The 22638-nt window shown below is 25.2% G+C and overlaps 2 protein-coding genes across 4 annotated transcripts; one reads left to right on the top strand and one right to left on the bottom strand.

Annotated features, from left to right (window-relative positions):
* Positions 1-766: 766 nt before the first annotated feature.
* On the top strand, positions 767-3297 carry LOC100863482 (uncharacterized). Of its 3 annotated transcripts, XM_086916013.1 has the most exons (7): positions 776-1048; positions 1409-1769; positions 1840-2428; positions 2496-2626; positions 2743-2911; positions 3063-3188; positions 3266-3297. In XM_086916013.1, the coding sequence occupies exons 1-6, from the start codon at positions 1008-1010 to the stop codon at positions 3185-3187; spliced, it is 1416 nt and encodes a 471-aa protein (XP_086772139.1). In that variant the 5' UTR covers positions 776-1007; the 3' UTR covers position 3188; positions 3266-3297. The 3 variants fall into 3 exon arrangements, with proteins under 3 accessions (XP_031776537.2, XP_086772139.1, XP_086772138.1); XM_031920677.2 differs by having other exon boundaries at positions 767-1152; positions 3063-3297; XM_086916012.1 differs by having other exon boundaries at positions 3063-3297.
* Positions 3298-6483: 3186 nt separating this feature from the next.
* bchs (WD repeat and FYVE domain containing 3 bchs) lies at positions 6484-22610 on the bottom strand. Its single transcript, XM_012495299.3, has 45 exons — positions 22467-22610; positions 21188-21424; positions 20821-21066; positions 20587-20745; positions 20321-20513; positions 20009-20195; positions 19747-19928; positions 19149-19500; positions 18947-19068; positions 18586-18869; positions 18251-18517; positions 17885-18175; positions 17423-17796; positions 17059-17348; positions 16764-16979; positions 16248-16649; positions 15634-15770; positions 15380-15563; positions 15021-15292; positions 14716-14945; positions 14434-14601; positions 14139-14347; positions 13869-14056; positions 13633-13781; positions 13323-13521; positions 12880-13240; positions 12578-12782; positions 12087-12507; positions 11808-12017; positions 11561-11749; positions 11158-11451; positions 10838-11073; positions 10488-10743; positions 10185-10396; positions 9989-10121; positions 9769-9922; positions 9441-9675; positions 9116-9339; positions 8779-9032; positions 8491-8718; positions 8229-8420; positions 7678-8096; positions 7346-7600; positions 7025-7222; positions 6484-6878 (listed from the first exon to the last, which is right to left on the bottom strand). Exons 2-45 carry the CDS (start codon positions 21410-21412, stop codon positions 6764-6766), a joined length of 10317 nt encoding a protein of 3438 aa, XP_012350753.2. The 5' UTR covers positions 21413-21424; positions 22467-22610; the 3' UTR covers positions 6484-6763.
* Positions 22611-22638: the final 28 nt, after the last annotated feature.

Below are 22638 nucleotides of genomic sequence, written 5' to 3'. Positions count from 1 at the left end.
TTCATATTTTTTTTATTTATATTTTTTTTATTTTTTAATTTATTGCTAGAAAATGCATCGGAATTTATTAAATTAAAGATACGATGTACAATATTATACACAATATTACAATATAATAATATTAGAAAACACTGAAATATTGAATTTTCAGGTGTTTTCAATAATGATAAATATCAAGTATAAATTTTAGGTATTACAAAATTTTAAATATTATTCTTTTTTTGCGTATATATATTTTTTATATATTCAAAATTTGACGAATAATAATAATCGTGTATAAATAATATATACATATAGTTATATTAAATAAAATTATTGTTATATTTTTATATATTATATATTATATATTAATTGTATAGATTATCTATATAATTATTACATTATAATAAAAATATGAAAACATTATGTATTATAATACAAAATAAAAATAACGTTTTTCTTAATTTATTATAATGTTTACTGAAAAAACATAATTGAAAACTTATACTTTTTGTTTTTAATTATTTTTATCTTCTTAATAATTTTATTTAGATACTTTTATTTACTTTTATTTACTTTTTATTTAAATACTCTAAAAAAATTTACATTTTAGCTATTATTTTTCATTTTCATAAATTTCTTAGTAAATATTGTAAAAAATGTAATAAAATATTTTTATGTATTTATATTTAATATTTTTTATAAAAAAATTATAATAAAATATAAAATTGATAATATTTTATATTTTAATCATGTTATATTATGTTTATATATATATACTGTGATTGTCATTATTGTTTACGTAAACTACAAGTGCGCCATCTTTAATAATGAAAAGTTGTATTTCAAAATGTATGATGTCCATACAATTACTAAAATTTTAATTATAAAACATATGTATTATTAAAATTAAATACTTTTATTAAGAAATTGAAATATAATAAATCTTCAATTTTTTAAAAAAAAAGGAAACGACAAAAAACGATTTCCATGATTATATATTTGTTCTACTTCCATAGAATTTAAACATGGATCAACTGTCACATTGTCAGCACTTAAACGCCATAACGTGTGTAGTATAACATTGAATCTTAATTTTCTTTTTCAAATAATTTCAAGATTGTTCAACATTTCCAATTTACGTAAAATGTCTCAAATAATAGAGATTAAAACGTATGTAATTTATTCACTTTAATCTTTTCTTTATCTTCAAAATTATATGAATTCCATTTAAATTTGACATTTGTGTATTTACAATTTTTATCTTTAATTAAAATCAAAGAAAATTAATTTTTTATCCATAGATAATTATTAATTTATATTAATATTATAATTTAGTATTATAAAATGTTAGGAAAAAAATTAATGTTTTCTCTTATTTGTTATGTTTCTCATAAAATTTAAATATGAAAAAATTATTTTTTTTTAGTGAAAAAAAAAATGTTGCAACACAAACTCGTGAAATTGATACTATGTTAGAAATAGCCCGCTTGCAGGAACAAGTGAAACTTCTAACTATTGAAATTAATCATTTGAGGAAATATTCTGTTGAAAATTCGATGATTCAAACACCTGAGAAAAATTCTAATAACATACTTGAATCTCCTATAGATAATGAAACATTACAAAAAAATTCACAAAGTGAAAAAATAGAGAGAAAAAATAGTAAAATAATATCACGTGGTTGTAATTGTAAAGGAAAATGTTCTTCTAAAATCTGTGGTTGTGTAAAAAAAAACAATCAATGTCAAGAATGGTGTAAATGTAATAATGATATTTGTCAAAATCAGGTAGAATTTTATTTTCATATTTTATAAAACTTGTATTATATTGTATTATAATTAGAATGTGATTTTTTAGGAACATAAAGATCAAAACAAAGAAAATTTAAAACATAATGAATCATATGAACATATGGAAAATCAACAAATAAATAAAAATACATCACATGTTAATGCACATAAAAGTCTGTTTAGTCCAAATATTACAATACAAGAAGTAGTTTTTAATGTAGATCAATATAAACCTCCAGCACTTTATTTTGGAGGTCCAAAAGAATTAAAATTTGTATCAGATGAAGAAGAACAAAAAGAAAAAAAAAATGAAAAATTAAAAAAAATAGAAAATAAAAATGATAAAAAGAATATAAAAAACGTTAGAACTAGAAGAAATAATTTTGATATAAATAATTCTGAAAATATACAAAGATCTAAATCTATTTCTAATGAAAAGAAACAAGGAGAAAATAATATAGAAATAAAAAAACGTGCATTAAGAAGTTGTACTTCTAATGAAATTCAAATAAGTAAGGAATTTAAACATGTAAAAAAACAAACAAATAATTATGTTCAAAATGTAATGAATGATATGGTAACTTTGCGACATAAAAAGAAAAGAGCTGAAGATAAAAATATGAAAAAAACAATAAATAATACTGATGTTTCAAAAGGTAGGAAATATGATTAACAAAGAAATTATTATTACAAATAATTACTCGATCAAAAATTTGTTTTTAGAAGAGGCTACCCCTTTCTCAGAAGATATGAAAGAAATATCTAGCAATGAAACAAATGAAATTCTGAACTTTGTAGGAGAAATAAATTCTCATGAAATAGACATTTGTAATGAAAATAAATCACATGATAAAGTATTATATCTATTTAATAAATATATATGATATAATAAATAAATAAATAAATATATATATATATATATATATATATTTAATTTGATAAACATATTATTGAATATTCTTGTTTTTAGGATAGTGATAATGATTTTAATCCTATGAAACCTAAACATGAAATACCTAGAACACCAATTCATAGTCCAAATCAAAATATGACAATATCTTGTAACATTTCTGATACATCATTAGTCATATCTGCTAATTCTACAATAAAAGAACAAGAACAATATCAAGATCCTGTAGGTAAGTTAACTTGTAATGTATTTAAAAATTAACTTAATTTATTAGTGAATATTAAATATAATAATATATATATATATATTAGAAATGAAAATTCTCTCTATTTTTATATCGTATTATATCTTGTATTTTAATTTTAACATCGTTGTTTTAGAATTCAGTTATGCTCAAGTAAATTGGGAGGAATATCAGTCTCAGCTTGTTACATGTAATAAATGTAAAAGAAAATTTCATCCATTAAGAATTAAGAAACATGAATCCTGTTGTAAAAAATTATGAAGTATGATTTTAGTCAATATGCCTTCTATGTTAAGATTTATAATATGACTAATACATTTTTTTATATTTACAAATTAGACAGGTTCGATAATAAAATAAATTTTTTACAACTTTGGCCCATTTAATATAATTATACTATCAGAATCTACTATACAATGTTTCTCAAATATCAACTAACAATACAATAGAACTACTCACACACAATAATATATATATAATATATATATATATATATATATGAAAATGACAATATGTATACATGTATGTAATTCTTATGTACGAGTGAGAAACGTATACACGCATGTACATTGAATCGCACGCCTTTAAAGCCATATATCAGTATCCACTGATTATTAGAATTTTTCACATATTATTTTCTAAATTTATTTATCGTACATTTCTATTTAATTCATATTTTTTTCAGTATCTTTTATACATTTGTATGTATGTACAATTTAAGATCAAATTATATGATGTATATATACTTCATTTTAGTGAAATTACGAAAACACTAATTTGAAACATTAATTTTTGTTACATTGTAAAATTAGCATCGATTCGCTTTTTTTAATGTTTAAGAAAATATAATTTAGTATATTGTAACAAAATCATATTTTCTAACAGTCTCTTAAAAAGTTTTATAATTATTACAATTTTATGTATATTAAATAATAATTTTTTTACAAAATTAACAAAAAAATGGTTAAAGAGAAGTTTAAGATATAGTTAATATTATTGAGAAGATAAAATCATTGTACATACATATGAGAAAAGTAAATCGTAAAAAATTATGAGATTAATTTTATTTTCCTTATAAGGAGATGATAATTAAATTTAATTGATAATATGTTATTTTAGTATTTAATATATGAATATATGTAAATTTAACGCATTTAATTCCTCTTTTTAAATATTATATAGCATAATAACAATATAATTTAAAATTTGCTTTAAAGTAAAACATATTTCTGATATCTTGTAATAAAATACACAATAAATTGTATGTAAGGATCTATTTTATAATATATATGGTATACAAACACCAACGCAGTTTAATATGATTACATATATATAATACTGTTTAAAATTATAAAATAAAAATTTTATATATTTTATAATAATAATAATCAAAACTAAAAAACATTGTATATGACTAGAAGTTATACTTATTTTTTTATATAACGAAATAATGACTTTGTTTCAATTACACATAATTATATTGTAATTCTTTTTAACAAAATAGTATATCTTTTGTTATAAGATTTGTCTTAATAATTTTAATTCCTTAGAACTAAATTTTTATATATAACTTGTAGTTATTTAAAGAGATAAATAACAGTAAAAAACTCTTTTCAAAATTAATATCTACATTTGTTAATTAGAATTAATTGCAAGCATTCCAATTCCATCGTAAAACTAAGTATAAGCTTTGTTTTTTGCATGTATAAGTAGAAGTACAAAAGTAAAGTTGGCAATGTTTTATTAGAACTGGCATGTAATAATGACACACAGATATTATTTGCATACGCTGTAATTCTCTTTATGCAACTGCATAATTGAGAAATTCAAATAATTCATTTACATTATTTCCATCATTATCTATTTTTAACTTTTATATCAAAAACATTCTTTCTGAAAGAACGCTTGTTAACATTGTGCTGACATTGTATTTGACTAGTAACAATAGTACTTAATTAGTACCATGTTAAAACAATATTTCACGATGTATTGAAGCTGCGTTTATCTCATTCTCGGTTTTTAATTGTCGCACTATCTTTTATCCTTATAAAATTTGTGCCTTTAGAAAAATGGAAGTGTATCGATAGAATATAAATAGTAGAATTCATTATTCATACAAGGAAACAATTTTTTTTTATAATATAGCAATTATATTTATACACATCTTTATATGTTTCGTCAATATTTTTTGATTCTTCCTAATCGATAAATAAATTTAATTTTTCTGAAAGTTGCATTCGTAATTTTTTACCATTTTCAAAACTCTACAAAACATTTATCCAAGAACACGTTTTTAATTCATCTTTTTTTTTACTATTAATTTTACAGATACGTTCATGATATATCAATTTATGAACAAACGATTGTATTCCACATTTATGACATTGCTTAAAATATTACTGTTGGTTTTAGAGTCTATGGTTTCATAACCGTCTTAGAATTAATAACATTTTAATGTAATTAAGGTATTGTCTATGATAAAGTTATGAATTTTTTATCAATAGGCAGCGGTCACAAAGAGTGCACTGCAATTGCATTTTTTTTTTTTTTTTGAATTGTAATACATATATTCTTGAATTTCAAGACTATTAATGTTTTCAGTTCTAAAGAATGGAAAAATAAAAGACTGTTTGATACAATAATGTATCTGTATGATACAGTAATAAATTATACATCATTGACAATTTTTAGAATATTAACCACCGCGTATTATTATCACAATATATACATGACGATATTGTAAAAAATGAAACAAAAACATTTTATTAAATAGCATTTAGATAAAATAATATAATATAAAGAAAGCAATATGAATAATACACGGTATAGATATTTTTGGTTTATCTATTATTAAATCTAATATTTTTCCATTAACAATATTGACATCTTGTATTATCTTTTTGTTATAATTTAAAATAAATATTAACAATAATTATTTAATATATTCAAATATGAGAAACGATGTAAGCGTTGACAGAAAAATTAATCATATAAATAATATAATATTCTATATATTATTATTATTATTATTATTATTATTATTATTATTATTATTATTATTATTATTATTAACGATTATTTTTCAAATCTATTAATCATAAATTCATTAAATTAAAGTAGGAAAAAAAATCACAGATTATTAAACAAATGCTGCTATACATAATCTTGTATGTAAAATCTGTTAAAAGTAAATGCAACATATAAATTAAATATATAATAATTATACACATTGATTTTCGACATATAAAATATAAACATATATGATATATAAAAGTAAATGATTAAGATTTGAATATTAGAAACAAAAATATTTGTGACTTACAATATGTGCTTTATAAATTAGAGACTTAAATATCATGTAATTTTCAAATACTGTCTTTTAAAAATTTTCCAGTACAAACCTGTCGATAATGTGAAACAGGCCGATTATTATTAGGAAATAGCTTAGTTCATTATAACAGTAAAAAGTATACACAATAATATATTATAAAATCGACAGGAATGTATTGTAATATATTAAGTGTTTGATTCATGAAAAAAAAAAAGATTTAAAATAGTTTCAATTCATGTAATATAAAATTATTGTAACTAAAAATGTGAATTATAAATACAGCGATCGGTTTTCCTACTTTTCTCGTAGAAATGCAAGAATTTTTTAAAACTAAGTTATTGCATAAGATATGAAATAAAAAGAAAATGCACACTTCGTTTCTCTTGTACAAAAATTTGAATAAAAACATAAAGGGGTACATCGCGATGAGATTATGTACATTCTTGCAATACCCGCTTTAAAATTAATAATTTATATGAAACAATATAATATATTACTTTATATATTTAAGTGCTACTCTCAGCGGAATGCTGAGAGCGTAATGATGAATAACAACCTTGACAAACTCTAACAGGCTTTAAAATCCCAAGTCTCGATATTTTCGATTCAAATCGGCTGCATCTGTATATAAAATATACAAAATATTAACAAAATATTTAAAATAATAATATAATAAAATAGATTCTAGAATTTTTATCTATATAATTTATATAAAATATTAAAAAATTATTTAAGATAATTTTTATTATAGTATAATAGTAACTTACTTTGAACAAAATACTTGTCCACAGTTACGACAGTGATGTCTCCTCTCATAAAGATTAAATCTAACTCCACAACCAACACATGAATCCGCTCCTTCATCTTTAAGCCAATGATCAGCTACCGTACGTCCCGGCTGTTCACATACACTCCACGAGAACACTCTTCCCCTTGTGTCTCCAACATATACTGTCCTATGATCTCTGTAATTATCATAACTTATTTTAATATAATTAATTTTAGTTATTTTAATATAATTAATTTTAATATATTTTATATATTTTTTATTTTTAATATTTCCAATAATAAATAAATTATAAATATACCTTGATACTGCAAGGGCTGTTATAGATGCAGGTTCTGCGTTATCTTTACGATCGTATGCAGTATGCATCGTTAATTTACTTCTAAATACTAATTGCCGTTGCCATTTAAAACCGTCTCTTAAGATATTCTGTGGATTAATTTTTTTAGGTTTCGTATCAGCTTCGGTAACCATAACAAAACTATCTGTTAAACTAGTATCACTTTTACTAGCTCGTAGAGCTCCTTCAGAATCTCCAGGATTATTTGATGATTCACTATAAATTTATTTAATTGGTAATATTATAATAAAAATTGAATTTTTTAAGAATATAAATAAACTATATTTCATTACCTTGTTTGAGTACCTTCGCTATCTGCACGTCCACCACCTTCGCTTTTGCGAAACATTGGATTTCCACGACTTTTTCTTCGGAGTACAATAGTAGGAGTATTATTATTTTGCGGCGATGGCTTATTACTGGAACCATTGCTCGATTCATTATCCGAACATTCTTCTTTTTCTTCATGCAATCTTGATGCTTCTTTAGCATTTTCAGGTTCTGAAAGACTACTTTCTGAACCACTTTTTGCAAGCAAACTTGATCCTTCGGCAGAAATGCTCATTTGTTTAACTAATTCATGTACTCGCTTTTTTGTATTTTCATTTTGACTTTCATTTTTATTCGACTTCATATGTTTTTCTTTGGTAGTAATAACTTCTTCTAGTTTCTCTTCTTCTGCAGGCACTTGTACATAATCCATTGACCACATCTATAAAATATGTAATTTCTTTTTGTATACACAATACATTTTATTGTATACATATAATACATATATTTACAATAATTGTATACATATAATACATATTATTATACAATATTACAAATTTTGTATTATTCTTACTCGAGCTACACCATCTGTCGAACCAGTCATAATAACATTTTGAGAATCCCATTCATGAGTTTGACTGAAAGCAACGCATAAAATTTGCTGCATTCTATCAGCACGACCAACACAAGTATTAACACTAGCAAGTTCTTCACCATTAATACTCCATACATGTAACCAAGTAGCTGCACAGGTAGCTATATCTCCCTATAAAAAATAATGTTACTTTTACATATTAAATTTCCATTTTTCTCTTACACGATTTAAAAAAACATACTGTCAATTCATTTATGGCTACAGCAGCTACTGGTCCTGCATGTCCACGAAGTTGACGAACAAATAAACAACGAGATAAATCCCATATAATTGCAGTACCATCTCGAGATCCTGATACAATTACATTATATGCTGGACTAGATGATAAACATGTAACAGCATCCGTATGACCATATAAACATTGTTTAATAGAAAGTTGTCTTTTGGTGTATTCCCAAACAGTTACAACCTATCAAAATATTTTTATTTTAAAAAACTGTTAGATAATTAAATTGAAATCATAACTTACAGAACTTGTGCCAGCAGTTACTATCAATTTGGAAGACGGACAAACGCACGCAACTATTTCTCCGCCACTTTGTATCATAGCTTCGCATACAAATATTGCTTTATCACTATCATAATTTCCTATTCTAAGGGAATGATCTGCGAAACCCCATGCAACATACTTGTTATATGTCGGAGGAATAAGCGTTTTATTTTGTTCTACAGCTAACACAGCTTTATCAACATGAAGTATTTGCCCAACTGGACCTTTTAATTCTAAAAAATAAATTATTAATTATAATTTGTAATTTGAATAAGTTTAATTTTTAAATAAGTAAATTTTATATAACTGTATGGACCTTTTATAGGTTGAAGTGATGGTTTCAAATTATCAAGATTATGGAAGAACAATTTGTCAGATGTAGTAATGCTTAAACCTGGAGTAATAGGTCCTGGATCAATAACACTAGTTCTTTGTGTCATTTTTTTAGCTGGATGTGGTTTTTTAAACAATTGTTTTGGTATTTGACCAAAATTATTAATGAATCCGATAGTAGCATTCTTTTTTAAAGGATCATCAATGCTAAAAATATAAAAAATAATATTAAAAATAATAAAAAATAATATTAAAAATAATAAAAATCAAAACATATTAATAAAAAATTAATACTAAATAAATCTTACTTATAAATATCAACATTCCCTTCATAAAATAAATGATGAAATACATTAACAGCTTCAACTGCAGCAGGACCATTTTGTTTACATCCAAATATTAAATCAATCCATTGATGAAGATGTTGTGATACGTAATCACATTCTAAAGCGAGTCGATGCACACGTATAAACTCTCGAGGATCTTGTTTTGCCCATGGAGGTAATACAATATCTCCTAATTGTACACCACTCTGCTTAGAACCTAAAAAATAATAGACAATATTATTGATTAATTAATTACAATTACAATTAATAACACATTAAAACTTAAGTTTCTTTCATAAATAATACTCACCTAAATCAAAATGATTTGAATTAACAAGAAATTCTGGAAGATAAAAAAATTCTGGTATAAGTTCTTTTACATCAGCCATATTATGCTTAGATGCAGAAAGCCATGCTTCTTTTATACTATTAAACATTCTATCTGCTAAATCAAAATGTCCACCCTAAAAATATTTTTTATAATTAGTGTCAATTAGTTTTGTATTTTTGTTTAAAAAATCTTTATAAACCTGTAATCGAAGGAAATGTTGTGTAAATGGTTCCATTCTCACTAAATATGAACAAACTATCATTGCAGAAGAATAATGAGTTCCATAATGATAAGGGGGAGTTTCTCCATGTGGATCATCCCATTCTTTATATCTGAAATATCAATTAATAATTAAATTATTTATTTATTTATATTAAATTATTTAGTTTCATTACCTCTTTTTAAATTGTAATAATCGTTCTGGACTTTGTGCACCCATAGGTTTACTAAAATCTCTAAATGTTCCTGGATCAGTAAGATCTAACTCTTCGCTATCATAATCAGCTAAGATCCATGGAAATATTGGATATTGCATCAAATCATTATAGCTACGTCCCGCTAAAGTATTAAGATGCATCAAATACTGAAAATTAGATATCTCGCCCCTCTAAAGAAACAAGATAAATTGTAAAAAAACAAGTTTTTATAAATAATTATAATATAAACAATGTAAATTAAATATCACTTAAAATACCAACCACCCATCGTTGTGTAACAGAAGTTTCACCTATTAAATTCGAAAGTAAACCTGTAGCCTGTTCTACATTTGCTGTTCTCTTTTGACCAGCAACAGATTGTTGTGCACTATCAGCAATTGCTGTTGCAAATGTCATAAATCTTTGATAAACTTTATTTCTTACTTTACGCGGAAATGCTAATAAATAATTTCTACCATCTCCACTAAATACTTCTAATGCCATTGGTTGTAATAGATATCTTCTTTTATGTACTTCTCTATAAAAAAATAAATAAATTAAAAATTTTATTGTATTTTTAATTAAAATTAGATATTAGTCATTTAATTAGGTAAATATTAAAGATTTATTACCTAATATCTTCGTAATTAAATTTTGAACATTGTCTCATAGCCCTGGATCTCCTAGGAGATCCTGGCGATGGTAAAATTGGTTCATAAGCTTCGGGTAAACTTTCTATATCTCTTATTTCTCTAGATTTTAAGAGTGTGAATCCATCAACTACATAAAAATGTTCTTTCCCAAACAACAACAAGCCTTCAGTTGTATCTAAACCTTGAATTCTAGCACATCTGAACATATGACTTATCTAAAAATAAAAAAATGTTTAAATGCTATATATATTGAATATTATTTATTTATAATAAAATTATTTATACTAAAAGAAATTAACTTTTTCGTGTTCCTCTAATAATCGTATTAAAGTTTGATTGTCTGGAACAGTCTGATTATTTTCTTCTTCTTGTTCATTGTCTTCTGGTGCTTCATCTGGTTCACTAGCATGACGTTCTAAGGTACATGGTACCATGGGAGGTTCACTTTCCGTAGAAGTATCATTAACATTTAACGGTGTATCATCGATAACAGGATCACGTTCGCGTTCAAACATTCCAGATGAATTACCAAGTTGCTTTAAGTAATATTCTTTACTATCAGTGCTGGTTGCAACTTTGTACTTTAATTGTTTCTGTATAAAATAAAAAAAATGAAATATTAGTTATCAATAAATATTCGTCAATAAAAATTAATTCAATTTTTTGTAAAATGAATTTATGAAATGCATTTTGTGAATTTACATTATCAGGATGCTCTAGTTCAGGTCGATAAGGATAATGTATATAAAAAAGTTCATTTTTCATCATTTTTTTTCTCATTCTGCATGGACCTTCTGTCATATCTAACATCCATTTATCGAGTTTAGTAGGTGTTGGAGGTCCCCATAGACCTCGTTCCCTTGTTAATTCAGTTTCAGTTTGTAACCATTCCTATATAACATAATATTATTAATATAATTATTAATTTTTTTTCTATTAACATTCTTACTTGATATACATATCGCTGAGTATGTTGATTAGTTTGTATATATTGTAAACGTTTAGCTGTAGCGAGTTCTCGGACTAATGCAATATGCTGTTCAGTCCATTGTGCAACAGTATTCTGATGTAATCTTAATCTTACACGTACAGATTCTTCTTTTCGAACTTTTGTTCGACTTGCTAATCTTGTTAAACCTCCTGTTACTTTTTGAATTTTCTAAAACACAATATAATTCTGTATACATTTCATTCTATTAAATTTTTATTAAAATCTGTAAATATTTACCGATTGTATTTGATTATGAAGTTCCCAAGGAACTCTATATGAAGCTTTTCTTTCCATAACAACGTAATTCAACCAAAGTTTAGTTGCAGCTTCATGTACTTGATCTCTCACTATTGATAGTTCAGGAGCACGTTCATTACCTATAGGCACTGGAAGAGTAATTTTAAAAACTTCTTCTATAGCAGGCTTTTTACAAACATATAATTCTTCCCAAACTCTTGTAGCAGCAACTGCCATCAAATTATGACCTTGATGAGATGTTAATCTATCATCACTAGCTTCAACTTGTGGATTAACATGCCATGTTGTTTTTGTATTTGTATCAAGCATAATTTTTATATCAGCTGTTAATTGTAATAAGCAATAAGTTAAGCAACCAATAAATTCCAATTCATGATTACCAGCGCCAAAAACTAACAATCTATCGAAGAACATTTTTAAATTAAATTAATTATAATTTGTAATTTTATTTTAGAAAATGTAAATCTTACCTGTGAGTAGTAAGTTTATGTAATGCTTCTAACACAGCCATTTGATCAGCTATCGAATCTGTTGCTCGTGATAATAAGAATAAAATTGTTCTATTTAGACAATGATGAAGACCTTCCATACTAACAACACCTGGCCGTCTTTTTGCTTGACCGATTAATTTTACAATAAAATCAAAAACTTCATGTGGATCTTTTGTTAAAGCACCTATGTAAAAAGATTTATAATTAAAAAAAAAATATATATTTAAATTATAAAAAAAAAATATATATTTAAAAATAAATACAAAAATCTCTTAATTTACCTTGCCACAATTTATCAACTATTCTTGCTGCAACATAACATACATTACTAGTTATATTATTAACTGATCCACCAGGAACGACAGGTAACGCTGCTTGTTCCCCAATTAGAACATCTGCAGCCAACAAATGTTCCATAAGAATAGATAAAATTTCTGTTTGATAACGCGTCTGCTGTCCTGTAGATGCATGTTCTGGCCATGCTTCCAAAACTAAATCAATAGCTGGTGGAGATTTTGCAGTAACAGGCAAAGAGAGTGAATCTACTACAATAACTCGTAAAAAATCCATGACAAACTTTTTTGCTGGGTGATTTGTTAAACCAACATCCTTTGATGGAGATCTTACTAATACTGGTTCTTGCTAAAAATAACATAATTTATTATCAAATTTTTTATTGATTATTAAAAACTTATTATTATATAAGATATTATATAAGATTTACCTCATCTGCTGGAGTACTAGCTCCACTACTATCTTGGCTAGAACTTGAAGGTTTTGGAAATAAAGTACCAGCTAATGCACCCAATACTTCCGCAGACATAAATACTTGCATAAAATCAGTAAAATTATGATAAAGAAAAAAGAGAAACTGTATTATTGTCACTGGATAATCACTTAACCAATCGGGTAAAGATTCTGGGCTATTAAATAAAAATTTTATGAATTAATTTATTATTTTATATCTAATATAAAAATATTTAATATAATTGAAACAATTCTTGAAGAAAAAATGAATAAATTATAAAACTTACTTAGTTGAATAATTATTTAACATTGTTCGTACCATCGCTAATAGTGTTACCACGGCTTCTGGACAAAGATTAATTCTACTTGCAAAAGAAGATAATGTGTGATTTGCAGGAACACCAAACAAAAAGTTCCATACATTGTCCAAATCGAGCTATTATTCAAAATATAAACATTTTTATATTTACATATAATTTAAATATTATAAATTAAAGATAAATTATGAAAAACGTTACAGAACTTTTAAAATGACTTTTGAATCAGTAGGCAATAATTTCACAGGTTGTCCCATCATAAGAGCAATAAAAAGAAAATATAATTCAGGAACAAGATCTACATGTTGTGGTAATAACCATCCTAAATGTTGAAATCCTGGTACATGAAGACCAGATGGTTTAGTTTCACCACCTGTAATTTGCTGATGACAACCTAAAAATAATATAAAAATATAAAATATAATTAATTAAATCTTATATGTTTCTCTCTCTCTCTCTCGTGTGCGTGTACATACCGAGTGCTAGTGCCATTTTATTATGATCTGTATGGCGTAACCAACTACCATTACTAGTTCCTTCTTTAAATTTTTGTAATATTGGTTGCACAGAACAAATGGCAACTAAAATTCTTAATCCCCATATTACAGTTGTACTATGAAGACCAGACTGAAGAAACAATAATATCCAATCTAAACCTAATACTTTGGCTAATTCTTCACACATACTGGAAAATATTATTAAATTTAAACTAATATATATGATATACTGATAATGAAATTTTTATTCATTTAATTTTCTAATTTTACTTACTTTATATTTACTTTGGGACCATTAAATAATAGAGAATGTAGAAGTTGCAAACAACGATTTCGCAAAAGTATATGTTCTCCTTCTCCTTCTTTATTTCCTTCACTTTCTCGAAGAATTAAATGTTTTTCTGAACTTTGTGGTAACGTAGCGACTATAAATTGACCGAACCTATAAAAAAAATAATATTATTAATATCTAATAATAATAATATTATATAATAAATTTAATACTAATATTATTAATATCATATAATGCATGCGTTTATAAAACAAAGCAAATTACCAAAGCAAATCAGCTTGTCTTGGCTGACTTAATAAGATACTAAGTAGTGCGAGCAAAATCTGTCTTGTACTGCTTTGTTTTACATCACTTAAAATATGTAGCAATTTGTGTACTAATTGTAAATCTCGCATTAAACGTAAATTTGTTCTTTTTTCACTTGATTCTGCTATTAATTCATATAAATGTTCTAAAAGTGATCTTAAAAGTTCGCCTGGTGCTTCATGCCAAATCTAAAAATAATTTGATATCTTCATAATATTTATTCTGAAGATAAACTATTTGTTAGAAATAAGAAAAGATCATACTTGCAAGTCACATAGAAGATCTTGAAATGCCATAATGTTGGGTATTGCACTAGTTTCTCTACCACTATCAACTGTACCTACAAGACTGAATGTAAGATGCAAGATATGACTATTTAAAAGAGGACATTTCCGCCTTAGTAACATTGCCAATGTTTGATATCCTCTTCTACGATCCATTTCTTGTTGAGCAACTTGATTGGATCTCACAACGCAAACTAATGCTTTAACAGCTGCATATAAAGATTCTACATCTTGAGCCATAGCTATTAAACCTATGAAATAAATAGTTATTTAAAAAAAATTTTTTAAACAAATATTTAAATATGTATTTAAAAATTCAGAATTCTAAAAAATTTTACCTAATAACACTGAACATCCTCCCACATTATCAATCATAGTAGCTACAGGTCGAGGACTAAAGACACGAACACCAAGATATCCAACGACTACACCTCCAAGTGCTCTTGCTGGTCCACTTAAATGTCCTGCTGAATTATGAAGAACTCTAATAGGAGTAGCATTTTCATGTGATGACATACCAAGCTGTCAAGTAATAATAATATAATTTAATGAATATATATAAAAAATACAAGATAAAAATAATTATATATACCTGTTTAGCAATTGATTTATTATCAGCTCGACTATAAACTTTTCTAATTTTAGCTAATGTTAATTGAGACATTGCTTTAGAATTTAATCCAAATACAACTTTTTCTTCTGCAACAAGAGGCATTAAAGGTTCTTGACCTGCAAAAAAAATGTATTTTTATTTAAATAATAATTACAATTATTGTAGTAACAGTATTTAGAATTTCATGAGAATTTTTAATAAAATAATTTAAAACTATATCAATAAAAATTATAATATAAAAAATTAATGATTCAATAATGATTTTCAATTAAAATTATTTTAAATTAATAATTAAGAGATCTTTCAATCGTACCGCACTCTTAAAAATTCACAATTATATAATTCAATGTATATAAATTCAATGTATATAAAATATATTTTTATTACATATAAAAATAGAATAATTTACATTACTCCTTATTCGATACTACAATACCAAACACTTGTTCAATCTTCATCTTTCATATTATAATTATATATATTTTATATTTAAAAAATATAAATGTTAATATATTATTATATATTATCATATATTATAAATAAATTATTTATATATATTTTATATTTAAAAAAAATCTGATAAATTCTAATACCTGACAATAGTGGAGCTTGTAAACTTCCCATATAATGTGGGCCTAATTTAAATAATGTTGTTATATTTTGCGAATTAAATACTTCTTCTACTAAATGACATGGCCCTTGTTTCCATGTAAGTCTGGAATATCGTCGCCAACAAGGTGGTGTACCTATATATCCATATACTGGAGATGCTACTGTCAAATTTGCTGCTCCTCCTCCAGGGACTTGTGTAATATAATGAAGCTTCTGACTATGAATATGTTGACCATCCAAATATAACGAAAAACTTGAATTTTTTAAAACAGCACGGTTTAGTACAATAACTATATGATGCCATTGACCTTCCTGAAGCAAATCTGGGCACCAAACTCTTGCACCACATTCACCTGTTCCTTCTGGTTCCCATTCACCTACATCTGAATTTTAATTATTTAATTATAATAATAATTAATTATAATAATTAATTTTATATTTAATATTTAAAATATTAAATTGATTGATAACAAATATGAAGATATCATAATACTTACTTTGCGGTAATGGTGTTTCTTGTGTAGATACGATAATCGCTTTATCTCTTGCACTAAGCACAGCAGTTAAGCAAATTAAATCTTTTGTTGATTGCGGAGTACGAACTAATGTTAATAATCGTACGCAATGAGCATCAGTTCTAGGATCACTAAATTTATCAACACATATCCATGTACTATAAGTTAAACCAGTCTGTGGAGGAAATAATCTATCACCTAAAAATTAATATAAGTGCATTTCAAAAAAAATATAAATTTTTTAAGATTTAAATCAATTAATTATATTTAAGATTACCAGAACCAATTCCGCCAAGTACGCTACTATCAGCAGCTACTACTGTAGGTGGAGTTGTACTTTGTGGTGCCACACTAGGTAAATATAAACATGCAAATCCTTCTGCACTCATATCAAGTTCTACAAACGGTGGTAAAGTACAAGAACCATGTGCCCGAAAATCTTTTGGTGTTGTCATAGATACTAAAGTTTTAATACGCGTTAGTGGTACAGGTCCACCTCGAACTTTATTTGGTTCAATATCATCGAGTGAAATACAGCACAATGGATCACCCAAACGCAAAAATTCTCTACAATCACAAAAATAATAATTTATATAAATATTATATATGATAATCAAATTTTTTTAAATTTTATATCTTACCTTAAATCACGTGGTTCTAAAGATTGTGCTGCAAGTCTTTCTATAATATATTGTAATGGTTGATGCAAAGGATGTGTTTCGTCCTGTAAAGCAATTCTACCAACAGATAACAATTCACCTGCCATTCCAGCATCACACATGATTTGTTGATTTCTTTCGGATCGCACTAGACTTTTAATAATTTCAGCAACATATAATTGTAAAGCTAAAGCCATTTGTGGATTAGATGGTTCTGAGATTGATGGAAGTAAATGTAGCATTCCAACTACAATACCAGGATGAACTACAATTGGTTCAGGACTAGGTGGATTCAAATTTAAAGAATTTATAATACTTCTCTTGCCACCTCCTGGAGAATCAAAAGATTTTTGTTGCTAAAAATAAAATAATGTTTTGTTATTAATTTAATAATAAATTTGTTATAATAATAATATTATATTTTATAAAATTATTAAAAATCACCTCAACACTATTTTGTTTATGGTTTGGTGATCTCATTCCTAAACCCACCAAATTCGGCTTATCAAAAGAATCGAGCGCTACATCATAAAGAAGTCTTAATAATAAGCATGCATATGTTAATGTCTTTGGTATAATTTCTGGGAATACAGGTTCTAATACACTTCCAGTAAATAGTGATGATAACATATTATGATAATTTGTAATTGATATTATATCTATTTCAGTAAGTTTTGTCTGCGTTGAGAAACACCCAAGCAATCGTAAAGTATCACACAAACTTGATTGACATATCTATAAAAGAAATATTGTATAAATATATTATAATATTAAAAATCACTTTATAAACATTAATACATAAATATTTACTTCATGATGAAAAAATTTTGCATTTGCAGGTTCAAATCTCATAGCTGTACTTATAGTATGAAATACAACATGTAAAAGAGTTAATAACTGTGCTTCTTCCTGTGGCGTTCTTTTTATAATATCATTACAAGGTTCTGTATTTTCCGATCTTTGCATGCCTAATTGACCTTCCAAAGATACTAAAACGGACATCACATATACGAAACCTCCTACTTTTCGAAAGACGGTCCTAGTTCGATGAGATTCTCGTAAACAAGCCAATAAAGACTAAAAAATAATAATATCTTATAACAGAGTATTAAAAGATATAAAAATTATTATTAGTATCAACTAACTTTTAATATATGTGTCTTTAAGACTAAGGCATTAGAAGGTGCTGAATGCATAACACCTAGTAATGTAGCCATATCATCATCTCCTCCTGCACTAAGTATTAATTCTCTAACAATACCAAGAGCTTGATATCTGCAGTCCATATAGGGTACGAGATTATGAGCACAACGTGCTCCGCCGCATTCCCTAAAAACATTAGCATTTTGAATATTGCTTGCCAATAATGTTGTTAAGGCTTCCATTACTAAGGCACCCAATCGCTCATCTTCCGGACAAATTTTACATTCTGAAAAAACAATATTTATTATTTCTATACATATTAAATGAATTTCTTTGAAAATAAAAATATAAAAATATTATTACCTAATCCTTGATCATATGCAGCCTGTTTATCTTTGAGTAAAGTTGCATAACGATGAAGACACGTAACAAAGACTTCTAACATACCTACTTCCCTGTATACATCTTTAAATATATTATTATGTCTAAAAAATCAATATAAAATATAATCATATATATTATATAGCAAATATATAATTCATAAATAAGAAATGTTGCTTATTACCTGAGTATATTAAGTAATGTTTCCATACATAAGATACTGCAACTGGTTGAATTATTTGTTTTGAGTAGTATAGATAATGATATAAGTTCTTTACAAGGCACAAAATTAAGTTGAAACACTATAAATTCTAATAGCTGAAAAAACTTTTCTTGTATTTCTCGATTTTTTAAGTAAATTTTTTCTGCAAATTGGGATAATGTATTTTGTCCTTCAAGTATAAAATAATTGGCATTGTCACTATGATATACACTCGATATTGCATCGAGAATTGTACAACATAAAAGTGGTGAATTAGACTTTACAAATACAGACTGTAATACTTGGAATGCTTGAATATTTCGAACGCTTCCTCCTAAAAAAATAATTAGTATTTTATTCATTATAAAAAATAATAGTATTTTAACAAATTATATATTTAATATATTTTTAATATATTATATATATTGAAATAATAATATATATTTTAACATATTATTATACATAATATGTTCTACTTATATAATTTAATTATATATTACTACTTATATATTAATTTACTTATATATAAATTTTTATATTTAATTTTATTAATATAATTTAAAATTGTATATTGAAATACCTCTATTACTTGGTTGAGGTAAAGTAAAACCAAGCATTTGAAATAAAGATCCCATACTAGCTTGACTTGGTTTTAATTCTGTATGACCACACATTGTTAAAGACGCCAACATAAGCACTAAATTTCGAATAGCATCTTGTGCTTCTGCTCTACTATCTTGTTCTAATCTTGATGGAGCATGTCTATATTATAAATATTTTTGAAGTTTATAATCTATTGTAATTATATTAACTTATATTATTAAGATTAAAAAAACTTTTACTTTAATAAAAATTCTGATAAAAAGATATATCCTTGACAAGCACGAAAATCATCCAAGAGTGTTTGAGATACTTCACTAGAATCTTTTAAAAAACAAAATACAGTAACAAACATTTCTACTACTTCCAATGGTGCCAACTCAGGTACACGTTGCATATTATCAACACATAATGCTATACATCCTTTATCTATAATTAAAAATTAATAATAGTATTTGATATAAAATTAAAATATATTTAATAATGTTTATTTAATGTGAAAAACAATAAAAATCAATTTATGAAAAATTATATTAATAAAAAATTATACTTACTGTGAATATAGCTTACTACATTTTGAGTAAGTCCATGTCGAGATAAAGTCATTAATACTTCTGCCGCGCTTTTACGCCACATTACGTTATAGTGAGGACACCAACTAGTTATTGCTGAGAATAATAAAGTTAGATCATCTTTACGGGCAAGTTCTTCTGCTGGATATGGATGACTACATAATCTCACTAATAACTAGAAGTTCAAAAATCAAATTAATTATTCAAATATATATTTCATTAAAATATGACATATATGAAATTTTTACTTGGACAAATATTTTTTGTAATAATATTCGACGTTGTTTCGGAGTAAATTCGCTACTTGCATCCGTAATATCGGTTTCATCTTCAATCATTTCAGGTAAATCAAAAAATAAATATAAACATTTTACTAATGTTGATGGAACAGAAGCAGTAGTCATTGCCTAATAAAATATAAATATATTAATAAATGTAAAATGTAAATATTTAGAATAATGAAATATAATTAAAATACATACTTGTATTACAGAAGTATCACCTGCTGCAAGTAAATTTAGAGCAGAGAGTAACATCCAACCATTACTTGATTCTTCACTATTTTCAATTTCTAAAAATTTTACAATGGCACAACTTGCAGTTTCAGTACTTTGATTGCTTGCCCTCCTACTGATTTCAAATACCATTAATTTAGATACTTGTTGTGTAAATGCCAAAATATCCCAAAATTTTTCACTCATATCTCCTGTTGGACTAGATCCAAATACCTAAATATTAAATAATTCAAATAATTTAATAGAAATAAAAAAATGATAATTTACATTTACATTTAAATTTACATTCACATTTTATTATATTTACATGTGATATTAAAATAGAAAAACTTACCTTGCAAAATAATGGCAACATATTATATAATTTATCATTACGTTCAGCATCAGAAAGGGTATGTGGAGGATGGGTATATTCAGAAAAAAGTTTCTTAAGATGCATAAGGCCCAGAGCAGTATGTTGAGGATTTGTACTTCCAGTACAATCATCTAAACCACCAGTATTATTAGAACCCATACCTCCAACACTTGTACCCCCTCGTAATTTACGCATTATGTTCATACTTAATACTTGCTAAAAACATATAAATAATGTATATAAATTAGATATATTAATTTTAATATTTATTAATATTAAATTTTAATACTAAATTAAATAAAAAAATTAAATATTTAATATATTTTTAACTTATATAATTATATTAATATCTTTATGTATATATTATACATTTTGTAAAACAAATATAATAAATGCTAAATATAATAAATAATTTGCAATAATAAATTACTTTCTGTAAAACAATTTTAATCAATTATAAATAATCAATATAATCAATTGTATAATTAAACTAAGTTTATATATATATATATACACATATATATAGTATTATAATAATATATATACTATCTTTAAAATTATAATTAATTTTAGTTAATAATCTATAATTTATTAATATAATTTAGTAATACTCATAATAATTCATAATAATAATTAATACACAAGTTTTGTGTAAAAATAACTAATTACAATTCTTTAAATTATTATTTATATTCTTACTTACAATTTTAATTAATCACAAAAAGTATATAAAAAAAAGAAAATATAAATAACAACATAAATGTTTGTATGTAGCAATATATTAAAAATTATAAAATGTTTCCATACTACTATAAAAGTTTGAATAGAAATGTTATTGAAAAACAATTAATAAATTTTTAAAAAAGAATTATATAATGTATAAATGTTTATTTATTAATAAGTGAGGTCTTTTTAAGTACTTATTATGCTATTGTATGAAATGTTAACATATCGAAGAATATATAACATGTGAAAATGGCACATTGTTGTGTAAGAAATAAATCGAAACACCATTTCCCAATTGATTATACACATCAGACAATCTTTCATGTGCCATAATAATTTTTATATTTTTATTTACTACTGACACTACTCTTCATCAAACACTCAGTTCAATATTTACGTCTATCTTCTGTCAAAATGTCAAGTTAAAATAAAGTTACAATGACTTCGTAACCGCCCACGATTCTTACAACTAAAATTTAAACACCATCATGCGGACATGTATCATATTCACTAATAATTAATCAGTTATTACCTGAAACGCGACACAAGCCAAAAAATTCTACATTTTCTTTTGGAAAATTGCTCTTTCAATAAGAGTATTTAATATTTCAGTGGCAGCAGCCATCTTCATATTCTACGATTTCTTTGACCACAACCAACGCGATACGTCGATAAGTATCACGTGACTGCTAATAATCACAGAT

The sequence above is a fragment of the Apis florea genome, unplaced genomic scaffold (genome assembly GCF_048593485.1).
Source record: "Apis florea isolate Af1SG1 unplaced genomic scaffold, ASM4859348v1 contig_37_pilon, whole genome shotgun sequence".
Classification (NCBI taxonomy): Eukaryota; Metazoa; Arthropoda; class Insecta; order Hymenoptera; family Apidae; genus Apis; species Apis florea.
This window is presented reverse-complemented; position numbering and strand designations above follow the sequence as displayed.